The sequence below is a fragment of the Miniopterus natalensis genome, chromosome 3 (assembly GCF_054644295.1).
Source record: "Miniopterus natalensis isolate mMinNat1 chromosome 3, mMinNat1.hap1, whole genome shotgun sequence".
Lineage (NCBI taxonomy): Eukaryota > Metazoa > Chordata > Mammalia > Chiroptera > Miniopteridae > Miniopterus > Miniopterus natalensis.
The window spans coordinates 17,635,701-17,663,623 of record NC_142083.1 but is presented as its reverse complement, the minus strand read 5'-3'; the positions used below and the strand labels follow the sequence as shown (position 1 = coordinate 17,663,623).

The 27,923-nt window shown below is 35.6% G+C and overlaps 1 protein-coding gene across 1 annotated transcript in view; it reads right to left on the bottom strand.

The window, feature by feature from the left end:
* CDH18 (cadherin 18) overlaps window positions 1–27,923 on the bottom strand; it is a 287,897-nt gene that overhangs the window by 130,523 nt on the left and 129,451 nt on the right. Inside the window, exon 3 of the mRNA XM_016224168.2 lies at window positions 15,158–15,452. Coding sequence (XP_016079654.1) covers window positions 15,158–15,452 — 295 coding nt within the window. The remainder of the gene's footprint in view (window positions 1–15,157; window positions 15,453–27,923) is intronic.

Genomic DNA, 27,923 nt, shown 5'->3' with positions numbered 1-27,923 from the left:
TACACAGAAAAGAGTTATGCTGAAATATCTATGGAGAGCTATAATGGATGTGTCTCAGTAAATTTAATTTTTAGATTTATCTGTCAAACATATCCCTTGCTTGCTTTCCCTGCTCTCAACTGTATTAAATGAGAGTTCAAAATATAATACTTGATCTAAGATATTTTGATACGACCCTCTGTGCTGATGACACTCACATAATCAAGTTTGGGTTGGATTGATGTTGAAGGTTCAAATCGGCATTAACTGTGGGGCAAAGTCAAAGTTGTGATGAGGGTGTACATTGCATGCTACATGATTATACAGAAAATGAGTGATGGAATGGTTTGTGATTAGTTGGGAAAGCGAGTGAGTTGACATTACATACTAATGCCATCAAATCAGCCCATTCAAGTCACTTCCATCATTTATGAGCTTTTTATTTCTTACAAGGACAATTAATGAGATTCCTAACTGGTTCCCAAGGTTCAGTTAACATTCCTTTAGTCTTTTCTACAGAGTACCAATATAATTATCTTTCCACAATGGGTATCAGAATATTCCTATCACACTAAAATTTATATATATATATGTATATATATGTGTGTGTGTGTATATACATATATACATAATTTATCTTTATTTTTGAAAGTATTACAGATGTTCCGTTTTTCCCTGATTGACCCCCTCCACCACCACCCCCAGGCCTATAGCACTATTGTCTGTGTCCATGGGCTATGCATATATGCATATAAGCTCTTTGGTTAATCTATTTTAAAGTAATTTATAAACTTTAAAATATTATATTTGTGGTACTAAATTTTGTGGGTTTATTATGCTAGTTTCTTTATGTTTACACCTTTTAAACATTATTTGAATGGTCAGACAAATATATCTAATATTTCAGTTATTCCCAAATAAAACTGATCCAAGTGAAACATGACAACTATCAAGGGCTATACAACTTCACTGTAGAATTAGTGGTTAAGAGCTCTCATTTATTCATAACATGTGTTTGACGAGTCATCCACGAGTGCATACTTGATATTTAATTTGCCTCACTAGAAAATTGTACCTACTAATCCAGGATATATATCAAACAAAAATATTTCCACAATCAAGTGAGCCTCAATAATATTCTGCATTAATTTCAGTAATAAAAATGAATTACTGATATTTTAATTCAGTGAAAATACTGAAAATTATCAGTCTTTACTTTTAGAAATTACTTCAAATATGTAGGTATGACATACCTATTACGAGTCTAATATCTGTACAACTATAAGTTTTTACTTCAATGTTGAAATTCAGACAGAACTTTAAACAACGCTTGTCCTTTGCCTACAAGGGATCCTAAAGAACTTAAAAAAATTAGTATGCAAAGTGCACTTGAAAATTCTTATTAGCAGATCAAAAATGTATATGACTTTTAATAGTACACTATGATTCTGGGCTAAATAGTATTATTACACTGAGATTCTAAGCAGAAATATAATTAGTAATTATGCATACACAGAAAAGGAAGACTGACTATATTATATCTAAAAGAAGTATCTTATTATGGGTAATAAAATACAATAGCAACACCAAATACTGGCAAGAATGCTGAGAAACTAGGTCACTCATACACTGTTGGTGGAAATGTAAATTGAGCAGATTCTTATAAAACCAAATATACATCTACCATATGACCCAGCAAGTTGTACTCTTGGGCATTCATATTAAAGTAATAAAAATATATATTCATATAAAAACCTGTTTAGAAATATTCATAGTAACATTATTCATAGTAGACCCCAAATGAAAATAATCCTGATATCCTACAATGGGAAAATGATTAAACAAACTGTGGTATATTCATGCTATAAAACACCACCCCCAGCAATAAAAATAAGCAGTCCACTGATATTTGTGACAACTTAAATGAATCATCAGGGAATTATACCTAGTGAAAAAGCCAATTCTAAAAGGAGATTTTATATATATATAATTTTATTTATTTAAGATTCTTGAAATGATGAAGTTTTAGAAATAGATAACAGATTAGTAGTTACCAGGCATTAGAGGGGAGAAAGTACAGGGAGGTGGGTTTGGCTTTAAAGGGCAACATGAGGTATCCTCGTGATGTTGGAACTCTTCAGGATTTTGATTAAATTAGATATAACTAAAACACACATACATGCACAAGTAAAACTAGGAAAATCTAAATAAAAGTGGTAAATTAAATCCCTTCAATAACCTGATTATGATATTGTTACAGTTGTAATTAGCTAGTTATTAATATTAATAATGGGAAAGGAGCAAAGGGAAGGCCAGATATTATAAGCATGGCCATCTGGGCAGCTTCACCAGGAAGCTGTAACTGTACACTCCCCAGGGAACCACCAGTCCATTCCCTGCAGATCACTGAGGGAAGGGTTCCAACAAAGGGGAAGATGCATGCATGTGCAATAGAGTTGGGGTGACACAGGGAAGGTGCTTGCCTGTCAGTCTAACCTGGGAATAAAGATATTCTCAGGCTAAAAGGGTGGGGCAAAATCTTAGAAGGTTAAAATCCACAGACAAAGAATAATCTCTCTCTTGTTCCTCTTGCTTCCCTCCTGCTTCCTTGCAGTGGCCCATGTGCTAGCCCACCATGTGGCCCTGGAAGCCTCATCGCTCATGGCCATGGGGACCCCACACGCAATGAACTGCAGTAACCTTGCCAAATGATGGAAAGGACTGTGCAAATATGGAATGGAGGTTTTGGGCAGTGGGTTTGATCTTAGCTCTGCTGAAGACACAGCTGGACTTTTTCCTTGGTGGGATGGTGGGAGATGGGGCCTTGGAAACTCAGGGGTTTAATTCCACAGAAATAAAACTTTCCAGGATACTTCATCTTCCTGTGGGGGCCTCTAGAAATTCTTATTCCAACAGCACCCCAAGAAGCCCACTTCTACCTGCAACTGGTGCAGAAGCAGGGGACACCCCACTAATAACAATATCATTTTATAGTTTTGTAATATGTTACCATTGGGAAAAATTGAGTAAAGGATATAGATATAAGGAATCTCTCCATATCATTTCTCATGACTGCATGTGAATCTATGATCTCAAAATTAAAAATTTTAAAAAGAAGTATTTTTGCCTCAGTGCTAGTCCATTCTAAGAAAGCCCTGTTTGTGTGTGTCATGGATTTTCAGATTCTAGCACTACATGTTCTGGCTTTATTATACTTTCCAGAGCTAATCATATAGAAACTAGCTCTTCCACTACTAAGTGTAATTACTACTCTTATATAATATAAATGACATTTGCTGCATACCCAGAATTCATTTCTCCAACTTGTTCAGAGAAACCCAGTAGGTAGATATTTACAGAGAAATGTTGATTTAGGAGACATTTTCATTGGTACCTCATTGAAAATAATTAAAATCTGTAGTAATTTCCCTGGTCAGGCTATAAAAGTGGATAAAATGTGATAAAATTATGCCATTCAAATCTTTGATCTGGTGGGGAAAATGCTGATAATACCTGGAGTACAGGGATGACTAGGGTTCAAAAGGGAGAAAACAGTATAGAATGTTGTAAAATAATGGCAATTAAGAAACCACACTTATAAAATCCCAAGTTTTTGAAACTGCTCTGGTCTTGCAATGGTGATTTAAGTTGAAATCATTTTTAGTGGTATAAAATAGCCCCCAAGCAACCATTCTGTGGAGAAAGCTGAAAAAAACAAATAGTGGAAGATCACACCTCATTTATGGTGATGGGCTGATCACCACCTGAAAGAGAAAGAGAGCTCTGCTTGGCTTGAGGTGTCTATAAAATCCAGCCTTGTTAAGCGAAAGCTGAGAAGCATGAGTGAAGTGACAAATGAAATAAAGAACATAGGAAAGGAGATAGAAAAGAAAGAAAGCTAGACTGGAGGTACTGACTAAGTGATGGTTTAAAGTAGAAGAGGGGAGTAAACAGCAGAAAAGGGTTTTAGGGGAAGAAAAGAACATCTAGTAATCCTCTACCTGGGTCAAAAACTACAGTCCTCAACACATCTCTGTGCTGTAGGTCTCACAGGTATTGGGCAGTTCTATTTGTGTGTGAAACAAGAAACAGTAAATTACCTCTCATTGTACTTTGGTGGCATCCGAAGGTATCAAGCTGCCACATTGAGTACATAGATAGCTGGTTGAAGGGAGAATAGGTATATGCTCAGCACAGCCCAAGGAAAAGTCAACCTGCCCCAGGAGATGGCAGCAGGAGAGATAAATGGCAGAGGTAAAAAATAAATCCCTTGCTCAACTGTTCAAGGATTTCTTACCAAGGAGAATTAATAAGGAAGTTTCAGGCCAAAAGAAAATCATCTACACTCTAATTAATTTAAAGTTCAGCTGGGAAAATTATAAGAACAACTGGTGCTTTCAGAAGTGTTTTTACATTAGAAAAAAAAGACTTCCTTTTTCATAAAAAATATGTTATCAAAAAATAAGAACTCCTGAAGGTATGTGTTATGAATTTATTTCCCCTGAAAATTTACATGTTCAATTCTAAATTCCAGTACTTCAAAGGGTGACCTTATTTGGAAATAGGGTCATTGTAGATGTAATTAATTTAGATGAGATCATTCTGGAGTAGAAGGGGCCCTTAATCCAATATGACCTGTGTCCTTATGAAAATGAGAACTTTGAAGACAGACAGACAGACAGACAGACAGACACACACACACACACACACACACACACACACACACGGTGAAGCTTATGTGAAGATGAGGGCAGAGATTGGGGTGATACTTTCACAAGCCAAGGAAACCACCAGAAGCTAGAGGGGAGCCTTGGAACATATCCTTCCCCAGTGATCTAGGAGGGAGCTGGCCTGCTGTCACCTTGACCTCAGACTTCTAGCTTCAGGAACAGTGAGACGATCCAGTCTGTTGCTTAAGCCACCCAGTGTGTAGTCCTCTGGTACGGCAGCCTAGCAAACTCATCCAGTGTGTTACAGTTGCAGTGGGAATGACAGTTATTCTCAGAATTTACAGTTGTTCCTTTATTAGAATCTGAACAAGAGTCTGAGGTTACAAGTAAGAAAAATATGATGCATGATTTTCCATACTATTTGATACTAGATACATAATAAATGAGATAAAAATCAGAAGTTAACCTCACAAGTAGAAGGGCTAAAGTAAAAATTAATGATATTTGATTTTTTAAAAAATATTAGGTACTACTAGTGATCTATCCTGTTAGCATTTTTAAGTAAATTAATGTTATGTTGGTCATTTTAATGAAGAATTTTTATTCCTGGTTAAAAGTTTAAGTGAAAAAGTCACTAATATTTATATATCTGTCTGAGAAAAGTGTCTTATATTGGATCATTCAATTCCTTTATACATGCTATGTGCCCTAATTGCATACATAGTAGAAAAGAAATAACTGTTATCCTCTACTGTGCTAGATTTCCAAATGAAAATATATAAAGTGATGCCAATAAACCGATTATTCCACTAGAACGCTAAAATGATAATCTAATTTTATCTAAAAATTATTTTATGGATTTCATCAATAGATACTAAACCAACAGCCCCTTCCCTACATATCTAGTTTTCATCAAATAAAACTTTTAAAAGTGCTATATAAGGTTTCTTAATTTTTACAACTGTTTCCATTAAAAACAATAAACAGGAACACTGCATTTTGAAGTTTCACTAGCTATTTAGTGTACAATCGTTTCATGGTAAATATTTCCTATGGTGCCCTCTTAACTGCTCCCATGCTACGATTAGCGTCCCTCAGCTGAGGTTTTATATAAATCTGAAAACGATTTAAGTACATAAAAAAGCTTTCAAGATATCTTATCTCCAATAAAACTGAGGTCTTGTTTCCTTTGGGGATTGCCCTGTGTCATCCTTTTCATTCAGTTTCCTTTTGTTCTGCAGATTTATAAATAGCACACATTCTGTAAAGTTATATATCAATGAGAAGCAGAAAGACTGGACTTTCTTGAATGTCTATAAAGACCAATTTTAAATATTTAATAAGGCATTTTAATACCAGGCAAATATTCTCTGAGATTGAAAATCATTATGCATGACTTGTCAGGGTTCACAGCTCTGATAAAATCTCACGTGAATCAATGTAGAGCCAGAACTTTGAGTAAAAATAAGCTGAGGACTTATGAAGGCTGAGAGTACCTCTCTGAAGAAATCTCTTAAGGCTTAATTCTCAGAAGATTTTTCCAGACTGTGAAAAAGCAATAGTCATCAAGCTACAACTTAAATTTCATTCTACACAGGAGGACTGTAATTTCACCAAAAAAGAGCAATAACACAGGATTCAGCTCATGGTGTAATTCGATAAGGCTTTCAGTATTCACTCAAGAGTCATTTGATTAAAAAAAAATCCTTCTGCTACAACACTTACGAAACAACTAGGCACCAAAACAAAAGTTACTGTTCTATTTTAAACCATGACTATTGTTCCTCTCTGTGCATTTTCTATCAGATCCTTTTTATAAGAATATCTAATGTTAAATTTTACATTACTCAAATAAGTTTTATATTATATTCCTTAAATGGAAAAAATAATTAAGAAAACAATATGCACTGAATGCCAATGACATGGGAAGCCCTCTGCTATATGTCATTTAATTCAATAATGAGATTAAACTACTGAAAAAAATTACATTTAACACCATTTTACAGATGTGGGCGCTGAGGTTCCAAAAGGCTATATAGTTAACAATTGGAGAGGGCAGGATTCAAGCCTGCGCCTATCAGTTATGGTATGTGACATTCTTTCCCATATACTTTCCACTCAGTCACAATTTGCTGAATCCTGTTTAATAAGTTATATTATCTCCTGCCTTTTTTTTGTCTGCTCCCTTGGTGGTACATCATGGCAGTCCAGGTGCATCTGTGTGGGGTAAATCATCATTATATTTCACATACACACACACACACCAGCCAAAATCCAAGTCACTAGACGTATTTTTGTCAAATGAAAGAGTGTGGTAGAATACTCAGGCACTGACAACACCTTTATGCTCTTCTGTTAGCCTTACAGATTGCTCACAGTTCTCTCAATTGTTGGACACAGTAAATGGCTGGGTAAGAAGTGATTGGACTGATTATATTCCCGCCAGTCTTATGTATCTTTTAAGTAAATGTTCATGTTGCCCTCAGATTAATTTCATACCCTGTTCTGTACCGTTTGCAGGAGCCTAACACCTGTCCTTGATATTGATTGGCCACCCTTGTCAACTAACAATGACAGGTGCTAGAGAGAAGCTGGAAAACAGGAATAAGACTCCCCCTTTCTTTTTCCCCTCCCCTCGCTCTCTTTCGCCCTCTTTCTGCTTTGAGCGGTGTCTCTGCTAATGATTACATGTCTTCAATGGTCCCAGCTCCCTCTCAGCTCCCCTCTTCCACGGCCCTTGTAATAAAGCCCATGAACATGAAATATCTTTCCATTTATGTGTATCTTCAATTTCTTACATCAGTGTATTACAGTTTTCCGTGTACAGATTTTTCACCTCCTTGGTTAAATTATTCCTAAGTATTTTATTGTGTCTGATGGATTTGTAAATGAGATTGTTTCCTTAATTTCTTTTTCTGACAGTCTAATGTAAAATGGATGATGTTTTGAGCCACTAAGTTGTTGGTTGGCTTGTTACAAAATAACAGCTAACTGACATAAACAAAAAGATATAAGATAAGAAAATGAGAAGAAAAAAGTATGAAACATAGACGTTATGATTTATCAGTTGTCCCATGGCCTCCTCATATGCACTCTAATTTACTGTGTACAAGCACAGTGTCAGCCTCACGTGACTGAAATGGCCTCGTTTGGAAGATGATGCCCCAGGGTAATGATTTTAAAACGTCTACTAGAAGCCTGGAAGAGAGCCAGGGCGGAACTCCCGAGATGTTTGGGCAGAACTAAATCAGTCCCCCTACAAGCAGTGCAATAAAGTAAGCACAGCTGGGGTCCCTACTTGTTGCTGTGCGACAAGGTCCACAGCTGCCAGTGGAAAGGAGCCTGCGGGTTTGAGATTAGAGAGGGGAACAAAGACGACACAAAAGAGGGTAGGGATGTTTCGGTACATCTCCAAAGACACCTCGCAGAACTGAAGGGTCACAGAGTAAAATTTCATATCTTTCTTTAAATATCCCAAACTAAGTCTCAGTACTCCACAGAAGTTAAAATTTTTAAATAATGTGCACATAATTTTCATACAAAGTAATATGTTGATCTCTCCAGCAAATTAAAAACAATATTTCTATAATCTGTTATCATTTAAAAAATCCACATGTGTTCACTTTGTTTAATTTGATTACATTTTTACATAAGTAATAAAAGAGAGCACTATGACAGCAAGCAGCTTAATAGACACCCATCATGCCTCAAATGTTCCTTTTCTAAATTAATGCTATAAAAATGCTAGATTTAATTTTTTTTAAATGAGAGCCATGACTTTAAAGTAGCGATGCTATTACTCTTGTTTCATTCAGCATGAAAAACTTAACTTATTCAAGTGTTCACACGATATTGTGCATTTGTATGTGGCAGTTAATATTTAAACATAAAAATTACTTATCTGGGCAGACAGAATAGTCTTTGTCCATAAAATATATGATATGAGTGTTCTAACACGATGGGCTTCTCTCTGGAAGTGGCTATAAATGTAACTAATACCATATTCTCCGATTCATGATTGTACTTCGCAATGTTTTCATTCTTTCATGTTGAGTGTTCCCTAGGACAGCGGTTCTCAGCTGAGAGCAGTATGCTGCCGGCATTTAGTGGGTAGAGACCAGGGATGCTGTTAAACATCCTACAACATACAAACCGGCCCCCACAACAAATTACCCAGCCCAAAGTGTCTGGATGAAAAATCCTGCCCTTAGGGATATGATTCCCTGGATGGTGGTTGAAATTACGTGATGTAAATCAAAGAGATAAAGGAAAACTTTATTAAAACATGCATTGAAAAGCATCACAGTTTACTTTGTATCTTTCTTTATGAAACCATCCAGAATCCCAGAGACTTTGCCTGCTTAGTATTACCCACTGACAAGAAACGTAGCCACATTATGCTTCTCCCTGGCAATACAGCACACAGCAATTACGTGGAGGGCCCCGTGACCATTACGGAGCAGTACAGACACGCAAGAAATAATAATCTGATCAAAACGTGCACACCCAGAAAGTCACTGCTGCTATCTTTTCTGTATTCTCATAGCATATTTTGCTAAGCTATAAAAGGAATTCATCATTTGCATGATGATCCTCTACATTCCCCCTTAATACATCACACACACACACACACACACACACACACACACACACACCCCCAAGCAGGCTGTCAACTCACAGGAAAAGAGAGGAGTATTTTTCATCACTGTATTCTCTATGCAAAATGTCCTTTCTTTTTCTCTTGTCCCAATGTTTATACACTTAAATCCATGTCTTATTTTTTATTGGTTATTGGATTCATATCTTATATTAAAGTATTTTAATACCTGTTTGTTTTGTTGTTTAGTAGTAGTGCTTTTATTTGCAGCTTGAAAGTTTCTCTTTTTATTGCTTACCATGGATATATCTACCATTTACCTTGTCCTTAAATATGGGGGAAATACACTATTTCCCATGGTCCCAACACCCTGAGCACACCCAGTCCCTCCATCTGAACTCCACTCCTTAGCTCAGCGAACGTGGCTACTTTCCACTCCAGAACGTGGCCCTGGACTACTCCATTTGCCTCAGTGTCCACACCATCCACGTCACAAAGGTGTTCCAGCTTTTGGTAGACATGCCCCCCCAGAACCTGTCTGTTGTCTTTATGGACACTGAGTCTAATGTACATATTTTGAGGTTGTCAGAGAAAATTTGTTTTGGAGCCCGTACCTCTCAGACTCCTTAGTGATTTGATTCTAGAATAAATAAATAGCTATTCCCATACTTCCAGGCAATTATGAGGAGTTTTTCTCTTCATGGTCTTTGGCTAATCCCATCTCTTAAACAAAAGGAACACTATCAAAACATCAAACCTGTTGTAATGCATCAAAAATAAGACCCCTGCTGCTGGCTTAGTAAACTGTATGGCTTCTGAAACATCCACTTTTTTGGTTGCAATTATTCAACAAATAGCTTGATTCAGTTTTTAATTTTTTAACAATATTAAAAAGTGGGAACTCAAAAGGTAAAGCTCTGCCTAGCTTAGAAATCGTTCCCAGTTGCACTTCTCACTAAACATGCAACCTTGAGCAAATCGCTTAATTCTATGTATCAGTTTAATCCTCGGCAAAACAAGGATCGCTTTAGCGCTGCCGTCACGATTATGCAAGCATGAAATTACTGCAAACAGCATGCGGTGCCTCACACATGGTAAGTGCTCCGTAAATAGTCCTCGCAGCTATTTCAGTGGTCATTACCACAACTGCTGTGGCAACCTGTAGGCTCACACCCTGACAAAACTCCCTTGTTTTGTGGTGATCAATTTTAGATTTTCTGCAAAACTCAGGGTCTAAATTCAAAATGTCCAATCTCCCTTTACCCGCTAATCAGAACTTGTATGGATACAATTGGCTCTGCAGTTGATCGCAAGCAAGATACAGACACCTGAAAACTGTTAGCAACACCACAGGCAGAAAGAACATTGCTGCCGTTGCAAAATCAGCTAGCCTCCTAACTACACAGTGAAAGGGGGAAAGGGGGATGACTCCATGTACTACTTAAATATCAAGGCACTTAACAGAAAATGACATCACTGTTTCTTACCTGATGCCGAAACCTTTCTCACCATTCCTTCAGATTCAGTGTTAGGTCCAATTCTTTGCTTATTAAGTCCATGTTGAAACCTAGAATTTGTCCAAGTACTAATTCAGATCCAATGTACCTTCATGTATCTGAGATTGAATGAAAGAGCTTAAGTAGAAAGAGGAGAACTTTCTTAAGAAAGGTTTTGGGGTGGGCAGGTCAGTCTGCCATTCTTCCAGGCCCTCTCATCCTTCGGCTCCGTCTCACCTAGCAAGAGGCTCTGCTCCTGTGCTTGCCAGTGGCCGCTGCATTTCCTACCGCGTCCGCCTTGCAGGCAGCAAGAAAGGGAACTGGCAGTGGATGACACGTGTGTGTCACTTATGTGATTCAGTCACGAGACCCACATCTTTCCCGGAAGCTCCACCCTTTGGCCTCTACTTACATCTTACCAGCTAGAGTTACGTCACAGGGCCACTCCTCGATGACAGGGAATGACGGGAGATGAACACTGAACTCTGCCTAGTGTCACCCTGAACAAAACTGAGTTCTCTTAGTCACACAGAGGGGGAGGCTGATTATGAGTCAGATAACTTACAGAGGTAGGGAACCTTTTTCCTACCAAGGGCCATGTGAGTATTTAGAACATCATTCGTGGGCCATACAAAATTATCAACTTAAAAATTAGCTATGAAAAAAGCTCCTAGATTTATTGAATTTTGAGTCCCACCTGCAGTTGCCTTGGCAGGGCCGGACCAAACGGTTTTGCGGGCCCTATATGGCCCGTGAGCCGGACATTCCCCGCCCCTGGCCTAAAGGGAATGAACATGACCCTCTTATTTGTAATGAATGCCGTCTCTGCGCATAAGTGTCATTCAGCAGGGCTGGCAGAAAGCAACTGGCCCTAGATGAGCAGGTGCCCTGCCTATCGTCAGGACGACAACACTATTCTTGTATTACTCCCCCTACCCCTGGCCTCACCCCCTGGACACCCTTACAGTGGAGGTTGGCGAACTTTTCTGCAGAAGGCAACACGGAATATTCTAGGCTTTGTGAGTCCGTCTTTACGGCAACCACTCCACGCTGCCACAGCAGCACCCGGGCGACCACTGGCAAGGTTTAAATGATCGGCTACGGCTGGGACCCAGCAAAACATTATTTACAAAACAAGCAGCAGGCTGGCTTCGCCTCCCTGCCTGTTTGCTACACCCTCTCCCACAGTATCGCCAGCTTTTTATGTCTAAAGTTAGCGTCCTTGTGTTACCTATTCTTAGGCTCCCTTTGTGAAGGGAGTTTCTCCTCCCACTTCCACCTGACTCTATACGTTCACATTACAACGTGCCCTAGATGCTGCTGTGATTTTAATGTATTTGGTTTACAATAATGAGCTCTCTCTCTCTCTCTCTCTCACACACACACATTTCCAGTGTTTAGCCTACTGCTTACCATCTCTGTCAATAGAATCATGCCTAGAACACGGTGCTAGAGACTTAGCACCTACTCTCGCATGTTCTTCTTCTCCACTACGTTTAGTAATTAAATCTTTCTCCTTCAGCCATACCCATCTCGGTAACAGAGCTGCTCCCATTTCCACCCTCCTCCCCACGCCCTAGCCGAGGCTTCTGAGATATCCTCACCCTGCGCCCTCACACACAGCCTTTGCTGCGCTAAGTCCTTTATGCCGCACGGTTCCTACACTGTACAGTACCCTCTGGCATCCTCCAGGGACCCGTTTAGATTTAACTGTTCACACACACTCACACGCCTTTCAGAGCACACTGCTGGTAACATTTTCCTTGTCTCTCCGATCTCTCTTCTATTTCACTTCAACTATTTTCAACTTCAACAATTTTCTCCAATATTTTTAAGGTACGAAAAATGATATACTTTATGGAACCTTCCTCAAATGTTTTTCACCCTGACAGATGAATCGTGTTTTGACACAGGCTGTAAATGGTATTCGGCTGTCAACCAGAGTCCAGCATTTCAAGATAAATATGATGATGTCAATATTATTTTTCTTAGTAGGAAATTTTTAAAAATCTAAACATTTGTAATTTTTTCTCTTTTACTCAGGTTGTAAAGTTTTGCCAAGATTTACGGAGGTTTGATTCTTACTCTCGTAGCCCCTTCTTGGAACTCAGTCGATTAAACTTGTCAGTTCAGTGCATCCTTCACCTTAAGGAAATATTGTTCCTCTCCTTCATAGGCTCTGTTTTGAGCTCTAGGAACAAATGTTAATCATCCTGTAAATCTAATAAATGTATCCTCTAAGTCTCATCTTTTCCTGACAATTTTAATTATTTTGTATTTTTTCTCCCTGATTTTTACCTACTTCTTCCCATCTGGTATGTTCTCAAGTTCCAGAAAGATAACTTGGGTCTTATCAGTGACCACTCGTGCCTCAATCCATATATTGATTTTTTGTTTACTTATAGAAATTATGGTTTTGAGTTACAGAAATCTCTTTTCGGTGTCCTTGAAACACTAGTTATCTTATTACCCACTCCTCAATATGTTGTCTTTATTAGTAATAACTGCTGTGCCTCTTTTTCTCTATCTAGTGTGTTGTCCCCTATGATTATAGTTTCTGTTTGTTTGTTTGGTTTTTTACCTTGTGCTCCTTGGGGGTCTTTTGTCACCATGTGGGGCCTTACCATTGGTAATCTCACAAGTCATAGAGCTCTTTGCTTTTGGCCAACAGAATGGGGTTGGCAGATGGGCTGTCAGTCCTTGACAAGGCATGAGGAGCAGGTCTGTTTAGAGTTTCCACACTAATCTCACCTGCCAGGGTTAAGAGTGTGGGGCCCTTCAATCTCCTCTCAGTCTTCATTAGAACAGGGAGCCTGAGTGACTCTGGGCCTCTCCCAGGCTCTCTGGGGCTGGCTTCTGTTCTCTGTCTCCTCTGGTCCATAGGGAGCCAGTTTGGCACTTGCCCTCTCCCCCAAGACTCTGGTCAAGAAGGAGAGCTTAGTCTCTCTTCCCAACCTGCTTCTCCAACAGCTTCAGGAGCTGCCTCCCTAGCTCAAGAGAACCTTAAAATGGGCTGGAGTTGGGAAGGAAAGAAACTACAATCTTCCATTAAAAAACCCTACGCATATGAGATGGAGGATATTAACGGAACTTACTGTGGCCACTGTTTCACAATATATTTAAGTGAAGTCATTATGCTATACATCTTAATCTTACACAGGGCTGTATGTCAAATACACCGCAGTAAAACTGGAAAAAGCTTTCCAAAGTACAAAGAAACAACAACATTATATATGTATTCAACACACAGTGATTTAATTGATGATTATAATAGCCTTAATTTAAAATATTATCCATATATATGCAGTATACTTGAGGTAAACATACCTACCTGAGACCCATCAATTGCTTTTATCCATATTATGTCTAATGTACATATTTTGAAAATAACCTTTACTCAAAGAATGTTTTCTAAATCTAAGCTTTAAGCTTCAGAAACAGTCGAAAATATTATGATAGCTGAACTTTAATTAGGAACTTTATTTAGAAAATTAATCACATGAGATTAAAATAAAATAAAATAAAATAAAATAAAATAAAATAAAATAAAATAATAAAATAAAATATAAAATAAAATAATAAAATAAAATAAAATAAAATAAAATAAAATAAAATAATAAAATAAAATAAAATAAAATAAAATAAAATAAAATAAAATAAAATAGCTAGACCATAGATACTTATGAGTGGCTGGAAAATGCCAGATCATCAGGGTAACTGGAGACCTAGATTATAATTTATTAACTGCTGTGTAAGCCTTGCATTCAGAAGAACCTGGAGTTCATTTCTGTTTGTCCAATTCCTAGATATGTGAATTTAGAAAACTTAGTAAGTATTGTGTGCCATTTTGTGCAAATGATATTTAAAGCACTTCACAGGGTTGTTGTATATTTAAAAATATATAAGGTTGTTAAATGTTTAGGAGTATGTATAAAGTTTTATTGATTAGCAAAGCTATTTATGCTATAAATATTATTATAACTGGGTCATAAACTATAAGTCTAAAAGACACACCAAAAGATTTCTAATGTTATATTGTCTTTCCTTGTCTATGAAAATTGTCACTTTGAATGTGTTGAAATGTTAACAGTTTACTAGAAGAATTTACATGGTTAAAAAACATGTCAATTAATCAAAAATTTCAGGTCTTTTCTGAGTTATGATAGTGTTTTCTTGAGATCAAATCATTTTTTACACTTATACATTCAAACATGTAATTTTAATAAATATAATAATAACTAGAACCAATACTCTTTAATACTTTTGGCCACAGGAAAGTATTAAACTATTTTGGAACATCTTCAAATTTCTACACACACACACACACACACACAATAAAACTGGTGTTCAAAGATGACTTCTGGATCCTCAAAAATATATTAAGTCAAAGTATATATAAAGATGATTTTTCTTACCCATATCTGACATTTCAGGCACAGTAACAATATACGGTCCATCTGTGAACTTTGGAGCATTGTCATTGATGTCCTGCACTTTGATGATAAATTCGGACTCCGGTTCAAGAGGCTTGTTTGTCCGCCTGTCAATGGCCTGGGCATGGAGCACATAGTGGGTTTTCTGCTCTCTGTCTAGGCTTTTTGTTGAGTGGATGTCACCCGTGGTATCATCAATGATAAATATGGTCCCAGCACCTTCTCCAGTAAGGATGTACTTGACAGACCCATCACCTTTGTCAGAATTGGAGTGTAGCTATAAAACACAAATGGGATAATTTAACATGCAATTATATTCCAGCCTCATGTGGTATTCTCTGACAACTGCCTATCAATAATTTAATACTTAGTTTGATTATGACTTTTTTCCCACAGTGTCTTGTGAGTTACTACAAATCATTTATTTTTCTGACATTTTGTTCCACTTGCTATTAATATGGATAGTTTTTCTATGATCTGTAAAAGACATCCACTTATTGACTTAAGATAAATTAATAATACTTATAAAAGAAAAACAGTAACTCTTGCTACTATTCTACTAAATCAACATTTTACAACCTACATAGGACTGGGAAAAGAAATGACCAGCAAGTCACTTGGAGAAATACTGTTTCAATACTTGTAGAAAAATGTTCTTGTTTGTTTTTATTTGTTTGGCATTCTATTTTAAATTTAACATTAGGGAAAATGAGGAAAAATGAGAGTAAAGTTAATTATTAAAATTACAAGAGGTACATTTGTCACAGAGACATTAATTGTTAATTAAAAATATTTTATAGATGAATTGCTCAGATTTAAATTAAAAAGCCTTCATAATAGAATATTTTTTCCTTAAATTTATAAAAATTTAATTCAAAATTGTAGTATTAAAGATGTAATCAATAAGTAGGCCCTGTGTTTTTAATTAATTGAGATTACTAGAAAGTCTCACTTATTAAAATTAAAATTAAAATTAGTGAATATTCTTTGAGCAGATATTAATTAGAAAAGTAGTATTTCAGAAGAGAAGAGGTTTTCAATTCAAATGATAAATAACATTAAGGCAATTTAACGTACTTTTTGTCGTTTACAGATCAGTAAATGATTTTAAACTGTGTATAGTTCATACTTAATATTCTACTATAACTTATAACATCAAAATTCAGTTTTATATTTCCATGACTGCCACTGCTATATTTCTAGCTGGGAACACCTGCAGTGTTTTATCAAATCACAACCATATATTTAAAGAATTGTTTCTCTCAAGAGATCTGAACAATTATCCTTTATATGAAACCTCTTTGGTCACATAACCTCCACCATTTACCTTTTGTTCATTTCTGACACTTGGGAACATTGAAAAAATGTAACCTGTTCACATAGAATTTTGGTTTCTTGCCATGGTAAAGTGAAAAATTTCAAGGTTTATTTTAAATCTCTGAACTCTTAGAAGACTTTTTAAAAAAATAAAATGTAGAACAAAAGGCTATACAACATAAGGAAAGGAGTGTTTTTTAGGAAAATGAAGCCAACTGAAACATAAATTATAGGACATCAGGAATAATTTTACTTCTTTTTGAAAACAAGACATAAACTAGGGGACACAATTCTGATGAGAATCACTCAGCAAGACTGAACAAATTAAATCATTTCATAACTGCCTTATGAAGGCTTTTATAAAAAGAAGTAAAAATACATGCGCAAAATATGAGACACAGTTTTCAAAGTTTCACACCTTGTTAGCAAATTAACTGCTAAGAAGGTAGAATGAGCTGCATGAAGACAGTTATGTGCATGTGTAAAAATGTATCTGTTTCTCTACGTCTCTTGACATCATTTTAGCACCTAGAAGAAAAGTTTAATCATTTTATCAATAGGCAGCCAGCTTCATATTCTCTAACTTTGCACCAACTTGTGACTAAAAGCAGAATAAAGCAGTGAATTCAATGAACAAATGTTTTTAGAAACTTTTCTGAATAACAAATAAATTAATAAGATGTGAGACAGATATATTAGCTATTGTTATGCTATATGTAAATTTTAAATACGTATAATATAAAAATAACTAATTAAACATGCTTCTTGGGGAAAGTGGTATGCCTTCTATCAGCTGATTTTAGAAAGAAATGACAATGGTTCTGATTCAACTCTTCCCCTCAGGATACAGGTTCTGTATACTCTTCTATATTTTTAGTAAAGTTAACCTGGCATGATTTAGTTGTGGATAGAAGTTTACAGAATAAAGATATATTTATATTTAAAGGAGAAAGGGCTTATTTATGCATATCAACAACAAAAGTAGTTATAATAAATAGTAAAGTTGTCAATCTAAAGTATTAAAAAGATTATATACTCTATGCTTTATATTCATCTGGTAAGTAATTCTAATAAAAGGAAAATTCCAGTAATTTTATTGGTTTAGATTTTAAGATTTGGATCTGTTTCCATAATCATAAAGTTTTCAGAATAAATAAATCACTTAGTCTAAATGTTTCAGAAGTTATTTCTAATTTGAAGATAGGTGTGCGACACAATCAGTGAACTGTAATTTAGAAGCATTTATATTGCTGCCTAGCATAGTAAAAGTTACATTAAAATACTATGAAAATGAATTTGGATTATATTAGTTGTTGATAATACTCATTATAAGTGTTTCAATAATCATTTAAATGATTTTTTTAATGATCATTTTATTAATGGGTTATTTAAACTCTCAGCTGGTCTGGTTAAATCTTGAAATAATTAGTTTCCTGTAACACCAATGGGAAACCTTCACAGGAACATTTAGTCAATTGATTAATAGTTCATGTGATTATGATAATAACCATTTGTGAAGCAATAAAGTGGTGCACTCTCAGGATTACCTCATCTCTATCAAACGTGTTCTCAAATATTCGGTTCTTTTGGAAACACACAGTCTGCAACAAAGGTAAAGCCTGAGAGCAACATTGATTATATTGCCTTGTTTGGCTTAATAAGTGGGTTTTAAGATCCTGGAAGAACACATGTTTTGTATGAGATTTTGTAAGGCAAGAAATGATGACTGAGCCAGGCCAGGCGTGGCTCAGCAGTTGAGCATCAACCTAGGATCCAGGCGATTGGGGTTCGATTTCCGGTCAGGGCACATGCCCAGTTGTGGGCTCGATCAATGACTCTCTCATCATTGATGTTTCTATCTCTCTCTCCCTCTCCCTTCCTCTCTCCCTCTCCCTTCCTCTCTCTGAAATCAATAAAGACATATTAAAAAAAAAAAAATGATGACTGAGTGAATGAATAAATGAATGAATGAGTGAATATATACATACATACATAAATGAAATGAGTGAACAGTGATGGTAGTATTACAGATAGAAATTTTAAAACATGGAGAGAAATCTCTGAAGTACAGATAATCAGATAGAAATGTACATATCTTCAGGTTGGACAGCAATGAGACACCAAATGGGAAAGACTGAAAGTGGAGCATGTGAAGTAGAGTATACACATGCTACTGATTTAGTAACCAGTAAAATATTGCATTGTAATTTTAACTAGCCACTATATTGGTTGAGAGATTTTCATTTTTTTTACATTGAATTATGTGAAAATATTTAAAATACAAAGTTGATTTTAGTCATATATAATGAACCCTTTTTTGCAGAAAATTTAGAAGAGCTACTGACAGCAGTAGCAGAGTCTTATAACACACAGTGGCGGGACTTTTAGAGTTAGGAGATTTTGCAACATGAGTGATTTTTATGCTGAAGAAAGATGTATACCGCTCTAAAGCAAGAAGAGATAATCCTTGTGTATCTGATCACATATTAATATAGGGTGAATTAGCTGCTCTTTAAAGAACAGAAAAGGCTCAGACAATGAAGGAAACAAAAAGAAAATGTAGTTTCCCAAGTAAAGCAAAATGAATATTCCTCTGGCATTACTTTAATAAACTGACTCTGTCTTGGAGTTAACTAGTAACCTATGGCACTTAGAAAGCTAATGTGACTCACATGAGTTGACCCTGGAAAACTACTCACCCTGAACCACGTTAGGATCAGGACCCCAAAATATACAGCTTTCAGTCTAATACAGAATTCCACACCATGATAATATTCTATCCCTTGGGGAACGATTAACTTTAAAAGGTTAAGAACATGGTGGTAGAGCAATTAATTTCATAAGTTGCGTTTAGTTAGGGCTTCAAGCTATGCTAAAAAGATAGGTCACTGACTTAAAATTGTAGTATTTTGGACTACACGATTTATGTACATTTTTATGAGTGGGAACTTATGTTTGGAACTTATGAGTGGAAGCCGGAAATAAATTGAGAAATATTATACACTAATTCTACTATTATAATTTTCTCTAACACATAAAGACAAATGATGCAAGGTGAGAGGAATGTGAGGATCGTAAGATGATGTCATTAAAACGTATGTATTCTTCATTCCAGAATGTGATATATATAGTTAAACCATAAGCAGATGAAACAAAATCAATCGAACTAGTAACAAGTGATGGATGGGGGAAAAAACAACAACAATAATAACAGCTCTTGGTCACTAATACATCAGTCTCTTCATGCTAAAACATAAATGCATAACCATGAGTTTCAAGTTTGCATCAATTAATATGTAAAGAGCTATGATAAAAATGGTACCAATAAAGCACTTTGTTTCACCACAAGCTAATGTTAATGAGTTAGAAGGCTATGAAACTAGTAAGGCCTGGACGGTGTTGCGTACGGGTTGAGCGTTGACCTGGGAACCAAGAGGTCAGGGTTCGATTGCACATGCTCAGGTTGTGGGCTCCCTACTCAGTAGGGGGCATGCAAGAGGCAGCCAATAGGTGATGTTTCTCTCTCACTGAATCCTTCTGTTGCTAACAAGGCAGTTGTGCCACCCTCAATCAATGCCTTCCATGTTTGGGTCCAGATTTTCATTCTTGCATTTGCCACGTCCCAACCAAAGGAGAAAATAGTGAGAGAAACCAGAAGGCGTGCAGGGGGTTTCCTTCCTAAGGGCCTGTATGAAGCTGTGCCTGTTACTCAAACATCCAACTTGCTAAAATGTAATCATAGCCACGCACGCTACCAATCCTGGGTAAGGTTTTTTCGAACACAGGGGAGTTTATATCATTCAAATGTGCCGCAGAGGATTACATATTGGGGTACAACTAGCAGGCTAAACTCATAATCATATAACCAGTGATGTGCGGCTCATAGAATTAAATGCTGTGTTTGATTTCAAAACCGAAGACTTTTTGCCTCACAATACAGCATGAAGTAAAAAATTTAGCGCATGTCTCTTGACACGACATATCAACATATAGATGCTGCCATGTGAGTGGTGACTTAGGATGCACGTGTACAGAGTGAGGGAGTCAGGCATTCCTGCTAAAGATGTAGGAGAGAACTGCTGCTGTTCCTAATCTTCTTAGCTTAAGGAGCCCTTGAAGGCGGCCTTCTTAACGACGTGCCAACTTAAGGGAGGAAAATAAAGCAGTATCCAGTCTTTACATGGACCTCCCTCCATACAGGAACTGTGGGACTTGGTCTTTGACATTTGAAAGCAAGATCAGGAGGGTAGGTTCCCGGTCCCCTACCTGCCTTAACCAGAAAACCTAAGGTACCTCTAAGTTCCCTGTTCCAGTTGACAGGAAATGTGCGCCCCTGTAGAGTGGAAATGTGGATCTGCAGAAATGAGCTTCTGTAATTGCCAGGCCAGCAAGGTAAGCGAACTAAGGAGGAAACAGCTTACAAATCCCTGCCATGTAAATAATAATAATAATAAAGAACCATCTGATGCCTAATTCTCAATTCATAACTCCAGTTTTTATTTTTTTAACCATCTATTGCAGTCATCCATATCTTTATGTACCACTTTTACTTTCATAAATACAAAAGATGTTCATTATTTAACGATATAGTTACCAAAGCCAAACTCACCACTGCTGGATTAGGTCTTGAGCATAATTGTATAAAAATAATATCTATGTTTCCTTGTCAATAAAAAGTAACAATGAATCCTTCTTAGACCAGTGTTTTTCCTAATGCAATTTTCCCATTCCTTGTAAATAAAGAGTATCCCATTTTCACAGACTGTTTTTATTCTGATTTTATCAATATATTAAATTACGCTGTCACTATCTTCTACATTACTTTTCACAAAATATTTAATTATATCTTCTTAGTTTAAGAATTAAAAAAATATATATCTTGGCAATCCTTGACACTGCTTCTAAATATGTTTTTTCTCTTGGTTACCGAATTTATCAGAAACCAGAACATCACAGCCTGGTTCATGCTGACTTCATTCCGGCTCCAATAACCTCCCTGAAGAGTAAAATGATTTTCCATCACCAGCTGCAAATTCACTAGAGACAAAATTTACTTATTTTTTCTAGCTCTACAGTAATTTCTTTCTTTCTTTGATGTTTTCTATATGGTACAAATAAAATTCTAGATTGTTAATAATGTTCCCTATATTAAAATATGGGTTATAGTTACTCTCAGATCACATTTTTTTACTGGCTTTGGACAAAGATTTAGTTGTGGGAATTGTCATGGCACAGCCGAAGGAACGAATGTGTGCACTTCTTGTCAGATAATAATACTGCAAGTGATCAAATCAGGCTTGCTGGGTGTTTTTCTTATTAAATTATGTAAAATTAACCTGGGAAAAACATGATTTAAAATGTCATGAGAAGAAAAAACTCATAAATAAATGTGTTATTACAAGTCGCATATAATAAAAATATTTAAAATTTATATATAACAGCACAAATTGGTACATTAACCCTAAAGATGATATGGGAAAATAGAAATATATGTATCTCTAGAACCTTCTTGAAGAATTATGATAGTCATAAAAGACAAAATAACACAACAAAACAAAAGACAGTGTAAGCAATACCAAAATTCTGTATGTAAGTGCCAAAGAGATTGATGTATACATTTAACAAACTGTTAGATTATTTCTTTTATTTATATAAAATTTTGTTTTTTGAAACCACTTTAAGGTAAGTTGCCTATATAGTAAAGAATGATTGCTAAAGATTTGCTATCTGTTGCATGTTTTTCATTCTCAACATTAGTTTCTAACATACAAATTAAACCCTCAAAATAGACTAGGTCCAGCGAGAACTGTAAATGAAAAGAGAAAACGTGATGGGAACATAGGAGAAAAGAATGGTGGCGATCCCTCATTTTAAATGAAAAGCAAGAGGAAGCAGCGTTTTGCACATCTGTAATTTTTTGCTGCTTTCTGCATTTTTTTGCTGCATCTAAGGCATCCTTCATTAACATACAAAGACACTATATTTCTACTGTCTAGTATACATATTCACTCACGTTTACAATCACTGAAACTCTTTTCTGCAAAGGAAAGATATATTCTGATTTAAAAACCTGTTTTCAATGCAAGCATTAGATCAGCATAGGCCATACTGACGCAAAAATAAAGGAGCCCGCCTCCCATGGCGCAGAGTGAGGACAGATGGACTTGCCCGCGGTACAGCCTAGGTCAGCGGGTCGCGACGAGGGAAGCAACCCCAAATTTATGTAAGAGAAAGCGTGTCCTCAAGGATTCAGCACACCGGAGCGGAGGCAACAGAGCAGAACGGCGGTCAGGAGTCTCGTTCTGGGGGCAGAATTTCTTAATTGTCACGAGCATGCTTATGCTTACCCGCCCTATGAGTTGGAATATGTTACTTCAGTTAACTTCTTTGTGACTCAGTTCCCTCCACTGTAAAACGAGGAGAGCATTATCCCCAGCTCACAGGTGGTGCTGGGTTCAAACCTCGTTCCTAATGACATAAATCATCTTTATTCTAGTTCTGATAAACGCTCTGCGTCGAGATGCCACTCTAAACCTTCCTAAACCTGAAGACCTTTCTCAGTTTACCAGGACAGCTTCTAAATTTTTTACTCTATTTTGTCTACATATAGCAATAATACAGGATGTCCCCCAAAAATGTATATAAACTTTAACATCTGATAGCTCAGTTTTGAAAATGAAATGTATTTCAATAAACATCGCCTTTATAATTATTCAAAATGTGTGTATACATTTTTTGGGACACCTTATATAATAATAATTGGTTATATAAAATAAAATAGTAAATGCCTTTCTGTTCTTGGCAATAGTTTAGAATTTTGGGTAGTCTAAGACATTTAAATGTGACATCTGGTTTACAAATGTAAAATGCAGTTGAATGAAAGTTCTTTGCTGCTATAAGCTGCATTAACCTTGTCTCTGCCCAATTAATAGGGACAGATCCTGATAAAACCCTTTTGAAAGATTTTGGTGGTTAATGCATCAGAATTATAAATTAATCCACTGTATGCCTACATGGGTCATGAACGCAGGACACAGCAGGGGGAAGAGCATGACACTGAGAGCCTGACGGTCTTCTGTTCACATCCGGACCCCACCATTTATTAGTAAGGTGCTTAGGTAAGTTTCTTAACCTCCCTGAAATGAGTTCTGCAGAGAGCTATGGACGTGGAAAGAATGGATCAGAGAAACTAAAATCATGAAAGACATAAATTAACATTCATAAAACTCATATATGTACATATTAGTATATTAGGCGTTTTCAACTTTCAAAGCAGCAAGAGTGAAGGAAAAAGAAAAACATGACTAGATTTTACATAATCACATCTCATGGTACCCCGTGAAAGGCTGCTCTTTTATTGCAAACTTAACACCATTTCAACTAGGAATTCCTAGCCGACAAAACCAAACAGGTCTTGTGTCAAGGAAAGCGCACTCACCAGGGGGGTACACGCATTTCCACTCCCCTCTCTCTGTCACTCTCCACAGGTCTTTAGGAATCGTCTGTTTCATTTGTTAGAGACTGTTATGAATTGTGTACTCTATCTCCATGTATCATGATTACCTTGCACCTTAATATAATGTCATATCGTTGAGGACAAACAATTAAATCCCACTTGAATTTTATAAGACAAGAAAACATTTCCTAGGGGAATTTGAGAATAAGAGTCCTTTGTCGTAATGTGCGTTTCATGCATTTTAAATCATGCATATGATGCTAACATTAAAATGCTCTGCACTCTTTATTGAGTGCATTCTCTTTGCTAGACAAATACTGTTTCCGTTGTATACAAAAATCATGTCCTCATTTTATAGATGAGTGAAAACATTATATTTCTAAGTTTTGTACTCTATTTCATTTATTTATTCATTCAACAGTCATTAATGAACTTTAATTATGTACCAGGTATGTAACAATGCATATGGTTTTGAGCAAAATTATGTCCTTAAAAACAGCATAGCCTGTGTTTTCTAAAGATAACAGTTTGGTTAATTGGATAAAAATATACACAAGAACTAAATTTAATGGAGTATAAAAGTCATAAAAGTATAAGGATATTTCCAAATAAAATCTGGAAATAAGGATATTTCCAGATAATAAATAGGAAATATCTAGAAGAGTTATTTTCATTCACTGGAGGCCAAGAATTCATCTTACAACACTCTGACAAGTGAACTCAGGTGAGCCAAATGGATGTGCCACAAAATTTCAAATGCTATCTGACGAGTGAGCAGTGATCTCTGTTGGCACCGGCCAACTGAAAATTCATCCAAGCTACATATGCAATTTAAATTTTTCTACCAGCTATATTAAAAAGGGTAAAAAAAAGTAAACTTTGTTTTAATAATACATTAACCTATTATATCTAAAATATTATAATTTATCTTGTACTCAAGTTTTAAAATATTATTAAGATATACTACATTATTATTTTCACACTGTCTTCAAAAGCTGATACACTTTTTATTCATTATTCATTTTTTATTTTTTATTATTGTTTTTTAACCCTCACCTGAGGATATGTCTTTATTGATTTTAGAGAGAGAGTGAGGTGGGGAGAGAGAGAGATGCTACAGAGAAACTTGATCGGTTGCCTCTAAACGCTGCCAGATGGGCCATCAAACCTGCAACCACTTTTGGTTTATGGGACAACACTTCAACCAACTGAGCCACCAGGCCAGGTCTAATGCCAGGGCTAATACACCTTTTATACCATAGAAAATCTCGATCTGAACTAGCAACACTTCAAATGTTTAGAAGATACTTGCCACAGTTTTGAACAATGCAGCTCTATACCTTGGTCAAAGCGGTGGTTACTAGGAATAAACATCCATCCAAATTCACTGACCTGTATTCTTAAGTGTATGACTATTATTAAGTACTAACCATGTATTAAATATCAGTAAGTGGATAAAATACTGTGATTTTTGATATTAAAAAAATAGGAGGAAATTTGCCTAGTGGAATAGAATAAAGATTTATATACAATGAGATATAAAAATAGAGAATTTAAACTACAATAAACATGAAATCTCAAATCAGTGAGAAAAAAAATCAATGATATAATTGGTTAAAATTGGTATCAAAATAACTGTTTATTCTTTGGAAAAATAAACTTGAAATTCTTCACAAAAAAACCATAATAAATCCTATTGGATTCAAACCTTAAATAAAAAATAAAAATTAAAGAACTGAGGACATATTGATGGTCTGAATTGGTCTCAAGCATAATTTTAGTCTCTAACAAAAACACAAAAAAAGATTGATATTGACCCCAACTTATTAATATATTTCTATATCAATAACAACAAATATCACTAAAGGCGTGAAAAAATAAATTGAGGTAAAAAAACAATAGATTTACCATTGAATGGTGGGATTGTTTTATACATATATTTAGGAATACTAAAAGAAAAATACAGACATATAAACCTATAGAAAAGTAGTAGTTCAGGAGGAATAAATATAAATAGTAATAAATATAAATAAGTCATGGGGATATCATGTACAGCATGGTAACTACAGTTAATACTGTATTGCATATTTGAAAGTTGCTAAGTGAGTGGATCTTAACAATCCTCATCACCAAAAATAACTGTAACTATATATAATGATGGGAGTTAACTAGACTTATTGTGCTGGTCATTCCACAATATATACAAATGTCAAATCATTACACTGCATACCTGAAACAGCCTTAAATGGCTAGGTTATAAAGAAAAACAAACAAACAAAAAACACATACAACTTTGTTTTTGGTCAGGGTGCACATGATTGAGCCCATCTTAAAGGTTTATACATTTGACAATAGGTAGAAAAAAACACATCAAACCATGCATAGTTCTTGAGCCAGTAATTTTAATTTTACAAAATCATTTACATAATTGTTGAACAAACACATGCTTGCTTCCATGTCCTTGTATTTTTTGTCACTTTGGAAATAACCATATATATTTCCAACTGCCTCGTTCATTCTAGATCTTCCAGTTGGTTCCTGACCTAACTGGAACCCCCAGTCTGTTGTGTAGGTTGCATATTAGGTTTCTACATTGTGTCTTATCAACAGTTTCCACTGCCTGAGTCATTGTCTTTTGACTGTACCATATTAATTCTTATCACTCTTTCACTTAATTAATTTTAAAAAAGCAAAACTAAACTTCCTATGAACCAAAAACTGTTAAGTACTTTATCTGCACTAAACTATATATCTTTTCAACACCCCTAAAAAATGACATCACTACACATTAGAGAGATAAATTAACACAGACAAAATGTTAAATAACTTGCCAAAGGTTATACAGCCAGTAAGCAGTTCATGTGTAAGAGATGTGACTTCTCAATCTGCACTAATTAAAGTCATTGACACTTGTCTCAGGTCATGATACAATCCTTGCTATATTAGAAGTGTCAAATGCAAAAATAAAATCAAACAAAAGTTGGGTTACAATGTTGGGTGTATGATGAGATTTACTGCAATTTTCTATATAATAATGAGTCTTCAAAAACAAACAAAATGTTAAATAATAGATGATTGGGTAGATAAATTATGGTATATTTTAAAATAGAATTTTATCTAGCAACTGCAAATGCTATTCTATCAATATATTTATTAATGAAAAGATTATTATATAAGTTTTTAAATGTAAAAAACTAAAAATAATTTGGGTAGATATTATCATATATATATATGTATAGTTCTACAGTGGCATAAAATGTTAATGAAAAATATTTTTGAAATATAGTACAAATGACTTTTAAATTCTTCACTTTTTTCTGCATTTTTCAATGTTCCTACAATGAATACATTCATTGCTTGTGAAATAAAAACAAATAATTACTATTTATAACATACCACAACTAACATAATCCTTACATATCTACTGTGATCTTTTTTTCAGTAAAGTTCAGGAACTCAGCAACAATGAATATTTAATTCAGTTTTGGTGTTTCAAAATGCAGTGTAAAATACTTGGCACATTTATAAGAGAGCACTGCTCCTGTAAAACATTAGGAACTAGAATAAATTTTGAAGAAAAAGATTTACAGCTTTCACAGATAGTCAAAACAGTGTCGTTTTGTTTGTTTGCTTTGTCTGTAAGTAACCACCCCAACAACAAAATGATAAAAGATCTTTAGGCCCCAGCTTTCTCTCCGTGGTCCACTTTTCAGACTGTATGAGACTAGATAAGTAATTAAGAAAAGCAAAAAGAAAAATGTCAATAAAGAATGCTAAAAATAAAAGCCTTCAATTCTTTCTAAATCAAGATGGCCCTTCTGTGTTGACACGGGTATAAACACATCAACAGGACAGCCTTCTTACTGTGCACCAAGTGCTTTGCGCAGTCCCAATACTGCTGCATAATACATTTGTTAACTTTGTATTTGATTTTAGCAAAATAGAGTAACTGCTTCACCTACATTTCTAAAAGCA